General features: G+C 44.3%; 1 protein-coding gene across 16 annotated transcripts in view; it reads left to right on the forward strand.

Annotated features, from left to right (window-relative positions):
* Positions 1–2,440: 2,440 nt before the first annotated feature.
* Positions 2,441–7,501, forward strand: part of MFF (mitochondrial fission factor) — a 28,758-nt gene continuing 23,697 nt past the window's right edge. For 9 of the 16 annotated variants that reach the window (XM_045297309.1, XM_004701654.3, XM_045297317.1 and 6 more), the window contains exons 1-4: positions 2,443–2,576; positions 3,411–3,588; positions 4,536–4,756; positions 5,395–5,564. In XM_045297309.1, coding sequence (XP_045153244.1) covers positions 3,551–3,588; positions 4,536–4,756; positions 5,395–5,564 — 429 coding nt within the window. In that variant the 5' untranslated portion in view covers positions 2,443–2,576; positions 3,411–3,550. Of the gene's footprint in view, positions 2,577–3,410; positions 3,589–4,535; positions 4,757–5,394; positions 5,565–7,501 lie in introns of all 16 variants that reach the window. The other 7 variants (XM_045297354.1, XM_045297355.1, XM_045297357.1 and 4 more) reach the window with 5 other exon arrangements.

Genomic DNA, 7,501 nt, shown 5'->3' on the forward strand with positions numbered 1-7,501 from the left:
TGCAGAATGTAACATGTAAAGAAGCAGCGTGTTGGTGGCCCCGGAGTCGCCTTCCAGCCGGGCCTTGCCTCCACCTCAGGGTCCGGTCGCCTCCTTGGCCCCAGAGGCGGCGGGAGCGCTGCCCGCGGAGGTCGGGGGACGCGCCAACCCCTCGCCCTCCCTGCCCCGGGGCCGCCCCGACAGCGCCCCGGAGGACAGCTAGCTCGGGGTGCGGGCCCCCGGCGGCGGGTGACCTTGAGCCGGACGCCCGCCGGCGTTAGAAACCGCCTTGTTTCATTTGTTGGGGGTGGCGGTGGTTCCCCTTTGTGTACAATGCGTGTTGGCACCGGGCGGCCTTGTGGGCCCCGATGGCCATCGGCACCTCCCTGTCCAGCCCGGCGGCCTCCGCGCCCGCTCGCCGCCTGGGTGCCCTTCCTGGAGCTGGGGCGCCGGGGGGACGTCGTGACTCGTTTCCGCGCAGTCTGGACCCTGATCTGCATGGGAGAGAACACTCCTGCCTGTGCCCCAAATCTTAGCGCCGGAGGCATGGAGGGAGACGGTCACCTCTCCAACGCGGTGACGCCCTAACACTTGCAGCGCGTGAAAAAGGCCAGTGGGCCTTTGCGCCCAACTAAAGCCCCGGTGTCTTAGTGGGTGCACGTTGGCGTGCTAATTGCAAGGGCAGGAGTTCGAAATCACTAGCCAGCCTGGGGGAGAAAGATGAGGCTTTCTGTAAGAAAAGCGTTACCGTCCCGGAAACGCCCTGGGGCAGTTCGACCCGGTCCTCTGGGGTCCTTAAGAGTCGCAGTCCACTCAGCTGCAGTGAGGGAAGCCCCGGTTGCCTGGAGCCTCTCCCCCACACTAATTGAATGACGCGGAGTGGCCCTCCTGTCTCGGATGCAAAAATGAAACAACCGAAACATTTACTTGTGTGTCACTTTAGCTGGCTAATGAGATTCCCAGAGGGAAAACCGGGTTTGGAAAGCTATTCATTGCCCTGAGTCCACATTTCTCCGGTTATGAAATTGGGAGAATCTGCTACCCTTTGGGTTTCCAAGCTTATGGGTTGCTTTTGCCGATCTTTCCCCAGGGAAGTTGTGAGTTCTTCCACTTCTGCTCTGGTGAGGCAGCCTCGGTTCGTTTTGCTTTGGGGTTGGTTGGTTTTTTAAGATAACGGTTTAGCTGTGGCTCCCCGCCTCCTGGTGTGTAACATGTGGAATTGGAAGCTTATTATGAAAACCTGTAATGGTTTATATTTTTCAAAATTTGCAGTCTCTTTTCTTAAAAAGAAAGTTTTCCCCTGTTGCATAGCCCTTTTTGTTCCCGGTAGGACTTTGGGGAAAGAACTTAAATGAATGGTTTCCATGAGGGGGCTTCAGGAAATCATAAAATTGAATTCAAAAATGATGGAGTCTTTCCCTTTTAAAAAAAAAAACTCCCTCGTGTACATAAAAACCTTGAACTAAGACCACACCATATATGCTAAAAAACTGGAGGATTTTTTTGTAAGTGGAAGATTAACAGATAATGGCAATTTGAACCAACCTAATGAACTCCCTAGGCCTAGGGTCTAAGAGCCTTCCCAGGTGGGGCCTGAACCCTGCATTCATCTGGGATCGGTGTTGACTTTAGGTGGCATATGGATGAGAGCGTTCTGGGTTTAGTTTGGTTTTGTAAGGATGTAAGTGACTTTAGATAGTAATGCAAAGTGCCCTTTTGAAATACATTTATTTAGGACTTAAGTTCCCAAACTTATTTGACCTACGACCCCCTTTCAGGAAAAAAAAATTACTGCCTCACCTGATAATCAAAAACTTTTGTATGATAGCCAATAAGCGAGGATAAAGTTTCGATATCTGCTTTTGTGTGAGGGGACACCAACATCAATTGGCATAACATAGTCAACAAAGACAGTGCTTATATATCAGTGGTTCTCAACCTTCCTCATGCTGCAACCCTTTAATACAGTTCGTGTTGTGGTGTCCTCCCAACCATAAAATTATTTTCATTGCCATTTCATGACTGTAATTTTGTTGCTGTTATGATGAATCCGGTGACCCCTGTGAAAGGGTCGTTCCACCCCCAAAGGGGTCGCAACCCACAGGTTGAGAACCGCTGTTATACATCCTGATTTGGTGAGTAGCCACTAGGTTCCTAAAGCTTGTTAGTGACTAAATGAGTAAGTTACAGCTATTGATCTCTCTGTCCCAAGCTAGGTGGAGGATGGGGTTGGGAGAGAGATTCAAAGAAATGAAACAATTAGTCTGAAGGGCTAATGCACTACATGAACCTCAGCCTTCATGAGTGTGAGCTCAGAGGAACTAGATGGTGCCCCACTACCACTGCCAGCCACAATGCAAAGGATCACAATAGGAGGTCCTCATAGACTATGCCTCGGCTCTTATCACTTGGAGATTCCCCCACATTACCTCCCTAATAATGGCGGCCTCCAGTCTCTCATTTAGCCCCTGTTTTTCTTCCCCAGGGACCCAAGCGGCTCTAAATCCAACACATGCCCTTTGAAGCAAGTTAAAGGATTTACTATGAAGCACAGAAGCAGATAGTGCCAAGTAGCAAGCAGTAGTAGTTACCCATTTGTAAGTAAAATCACTTTCTCTCTTGCCTCTTTCTTAGTCTTGAAACCATCTGCATGCCGTATCCTTACAATTCATGTTTTGGTAAATTTGAAGGTTCCTAACATTTTAGTAAATAATCAAAGCAGCGAGTTAGCAGTCATCAACCCCCAGTTAGTTGCTGGGGCTTAGCCGCCTTCAGCAGCTGCTAAGAATCTTGCTAAGCATCTCAGGGAAGTCCTTAGCTATATCTGATGTGGAGTGTAAGCACTCCAGCCATGACTTAGCCACAAGGAGCCAAGCATTTACATTGTCTGTAGGAGAGACTTTTACCATTGCTATGCACCTAAAACCTTTTGCTGCACACTTAGTTCTGAAGATGTAGTATAATTTGGTTCTCAACGTGATCTCCTTTTGAAGGAGACATCGCTTCCATGTCAAAACGTTAGACTACCTCAAATACACCACCACCACCACTACCCCCTTGAAATCCTCTTCATGACTCTGTACTGCATCTTAAAAAGATGAGTTTTCCATTTCACTGCAGAATGTAACATGTAAAGAAGCAGCATGTTGGTCTTTCTAGCCTGACTTCACGTCACATGTGAGCACCTGGTGCAGCATGGTTTTATCCTGTTCGCAAAATCCCAGGTCACTGGGCTCTGCCTCAGCCTGCCCCTGCTTTGGAGGAGGCCCCAAAGAGCGAAGCTAGGGAGGATTTGAAAACGACCCTCTCAAATCAAGCCCCAGACCATGTGCGAGGCTAAAAGGAATTTGAAGTCGCGATTTACTTTGCTTCATCGTTGTCTTGTGAAATGACTTGTTGAAATACTGATTTTTATTCTTTCTTTTTTTCAGCTGGAAAAGCAGTGTCCGTGTTGTTATGTCCACCTCCAAAAAGAGTTCAGATCTGTAGGGGAAGCCTTGTGTAAAGTAAACTGAACTGCAGGGTAGCAGTGTTGTCCTAGCTATTGTAGGTGGGTCTGTACTGTGTTAACATGAGTAAAAGAACGAGCAGTGACACACCGCTAGGAAGGTCAGTGGCATTTTGTTCAGCTGAGGTCTGAGTGGCAGTGGCTTTCAGGCTGCTGCCGAAGGCTAGCCGTGCTCTTTCCACTCGCAGCCGCCTGCATTTCTCTGGGCTCAAGCGCCTTCTCTGCTAGGGAAGCTTACTTGACGCCTCGGGTCTGTCTGCCCCCTCCAAGGCATGCCATGCTTTTTTTGGTTTTTTGGCCCCCCTTTTCTGTAAATAAACACGTTAATATGTTACTAAGTATAAATTAATAAGGTTCAATATTCGGCCCTTCAGAAGAGGAGCAGATACGTTAAGGATTTGTTAATGCAGATTCAATATTTGGCATCAAGCCTTGTTCATCAGCTAAGAGAAGTGTACAATTATGTTTTTTTTTACTTCTCGGGGAGGAGCAGCAGTTTATTTATCTCCCTTTCAAGTAAATTTTGAGTTAACTTGATTTACTTCAGAAGCTGATTTTCATCATTAAAAGAGTTGATATTTTTGTGCATGAGGGCAGTTTTTTGGTTTTGGCTTTTTTTGGTTGTTGTTTGTGGGGTTATTTTCTTTTTTATAAAGCCCTTGCAGCTTTCCCGCCAATCATTGATTAGGGGACTTAATTTTTTAAATTTATTTCAAGCCTTTTTGCATTTATTAGCAGCATGCATATTTGTTTTTGCAGTCTGTCTGTCTTGTCTGTCTGTGTCTCCACACTTGTGTATATGAAATAGTTCTAAAACTTTGCTCCTAAACTATATCCTCAAGGTAAAATTTCAACTGATAAGTAAGAAGGCATTATGTTGAGGAAAAGAATTTTCTTCTGCCTTGTTTTCCCTTTGTGTGGATTCAGTAGTCGCAAATGAAAAGTGTCCTTTAGTGCTTTCTAGACGGTACTGCCTTGTACTTCACTACAAAGAGGAGGCTGGCGTTTGGACTCCCAGTCACCCCTTCTTTGCATTTTTCGCCCACAGGGTGAGTGGGGCAGCATTTCCTTCTCCCACTGCTGCTGAAATGGCGGAAATTAGTCGCATCCAGTATGAGATGGAATACACCGAAGGTATCAGTCAGCGAATGAGGGTCCCAGAGAAGTTAAAAGTAGCACCACCGAATTCTGACCTAGAACAAGGATTTCAAGACGGCTCTCCAAATGCTAGTGTGATAATGCAGGTTCCAGAGAGGATTGTTGTGGCAGGTATTCTTACAGTTAGTTACAAAGTCGGCTTAAGCACTTTTGCTCAACCTTACCACCACCACCCCACCCATCCCCAACCCAGCCATGTCCCACCCCATTTATAACACACCACAGGCAGGTAGGCAATAACATCTCACATTAAGCACCTGCCTGGTTATTTTCACAATTGGTTGTGCCTTCCCACCGGTCATGCATGAGAGTTCTGTTTCTGCCAGTCTTCCTAATCTGAGCCATTTAAGTAGCGTATCTTTCTTGTGAAATGCCTGTTCAAATCTTTTGCCAGTTGATAAAATTGGGTTTGATTGGTTTGTTATTAATTGTGTTCTAAGAGTTAATTGTAGATGTTCTGGATACCATTATTTATTTACATATATATATGTGAATATATATACACATCCCCAAACCAAAAAATGCCCCAAACGCACTATCATAGAGTCTCTTCTGACTCATAGAGATCCTCTGTACATAATTTATCATTCCAGCAGCATACTAGTAAATGTTAGTGAAATGTTCATTCTTATGCTGAGAGTTTAGATTTAATAGTTCTAATGCTGGTAGCTGGGCTATAATACCAAAGTAAGAAAACAATTACACAATTATATCTTAATACCACCACTGTCTTTCTGAAACCCTCTCAGGAAATAATGAAGACATTCCATTTTCAAGACCAGCAGATCTTGACCTTATTCAGTCGACTCCCTTTAAGCCTCTGGCACTGAAAACACCACCACGTGTTCTTACGCTAAGTGAAAGACCCCTAGACTTTCTAGATCTAGAAAGACCTGCTCCAACGCCTCAAAATGAAGAAGTAAGTAGAGTCTGAACTTTATCTGAATTTGAAATCGTGGACAAAAAGTACAAGTTAAAGAGTAGCTAAGAGGCTGTAGATTGTATCTTTGTAGTGCCCTGCTATCAGAAAGAATCATGCCTGGAGTCTTCAAAGCTGATCTTAGAACAAGTAGCCATCTAAGTAAAGTGTCAACTAAGTCCACATAGAAGAAGCATACTATCCTGAGTAATCCAAGGATTGTAAGTAATAAAATCCAAGATCAGAGGGGAGAACTGTATTAGAGTTTAAATTCTGAGCACCTAGTTTGTGGAAGGCCACAGATAATATTGAAAACCCCAGGTCCATTTGCAGAGTCCCCAAGGAGAGTAAGCTTCCATTGACAAGGGATACAGATAGCCTTCCCCTCACACAGAGAGCCCTGGAAAGTAAATGCATGCAGATTTAAGTTAGGTTTTAATATCATTTGTTTTCCCTTTTGACCCATTTTTTGTTCTAGTTTTTTTTCTGTTTTCTTTGGGATTGAGGTTTTTATGTGTTTGATTTTCTTATTGGGAGGAGGTGGCGGTTGTGTGATTTTCTAATCCAAGATTAGAATCTAATTAGAATCTAATTAAATCTCTATGTAGATTTACCTACTAGATTAATAGTTTTTTTATGGTAATGCCAGAGAGTCTGGGGAGAGATGGGGTGCTAATAATAATGAGTACAAAAATGAAAATGTTCTGAAATTGATTATGGTGAAGATTACATAACTTTAATGTATTCATCCTATTGAATTGTGTGGCACATGTCAGTAGAACTGTTAAAAATAAATTGTATCTGTAGTAAATGAAATGAAAATTTTTCACACAGAAGGTTGGATTTTGATTTATGCTCAAAACCAAATTCAACTGCCTATGAGTTGATGGCAACTTACAGGACCCTGTAGGACAGCATAGAGCCACCCGCTGTCATTTTCCAAGGCTGTTTACAGGAGTAGAAAGACCGGTCTTTCTCCCAAAGGGCAGCTGGTGGTTTTGAACTGCTGATCTTGCAGATCACAGCTCTCCATGTAACCACTATGCCACCGAGGCTCCTTTTTTTATCTATAGAGATGCCAAACAAGGTATTATAGTTTTGTTTTTTCAACTTAGATATTACATTTCAGGGAAAGTGAAACTTGATGGGTAGCATTTTCATATTGGAAGTCTTGAAGGAAAGAATCCTTCACACATTGAGCAGTACAGAATAAGTTGGGAAGTTTTGCAATTGGTGAAATTCATGTTGGACTTTGTTATAAAGGAGGAACCCTGGTGGCATAGTTGTTATAAAATGGGCTGCTCAGATGGACATTGGGCCTCCACTCAAGTACTAACTCGATGCACGAACACGTTGTTCTATTAAATTGGCATTTCATGATGCATACCTTCCCAACACGATCACTGAAGACAAATGTGTGCATAAGCAAATATGGTGAAGAAAGCTGATGGTGCCCGGCTATCAAAAGATATAGCATCTGGGGTCTTAGAGGCTTGCAGATATACAAGCAGCCATCTAGATCAGAAGCATCAAAGCCCACATGGAAGAAGCACACCAGCCTGTGTGACCATGAGGTATAGAAGGGACCTGGTACCAGACATCAAAGAACAAAAACTCATTATCAGTGGGTGCCCACCTTCCCAACATGATCACTGAAGACAAATGTGTGCATAAGCAAATGTAGTGGAGAAAGCTGATGGTGCCCAGCTATCAAAAGATATAGCATCTTGAGTCTTAAAGGCTTGAAGGTAAACAACCGGCCATCTAGCTCAGAAGCAAGAAAGCCCACATGGAAGAAGCACACCAGCCTGTGTGACCACAGGGTGCTGAAGGGATCAGTTATCAGGCATCAAAGAACAAAAAATCATATTGTAAATGAGGGTGAGTGCAGAGTGGAGACTCAAAGCCCATCTGTATGTAACTGGACACCCCCTTAC

Source organism: Echinops telfairi, unplaced genomic scaffold, assembly GCF_000313985.2.
Source record: "Echinops telfairi isolate 266 unplaced genomic scaffold, ASM31398v2 ScPeMD7_3;HRSCAF=10, whole genome shotgun sequence".
In the NCBI taxonomy this organism is placed as follows: Eukaryota; Metazoa; Chordata; class Mammalia; order Afrosoricida; family Tenrecidae; genus Echinops; species Echinops telfairi.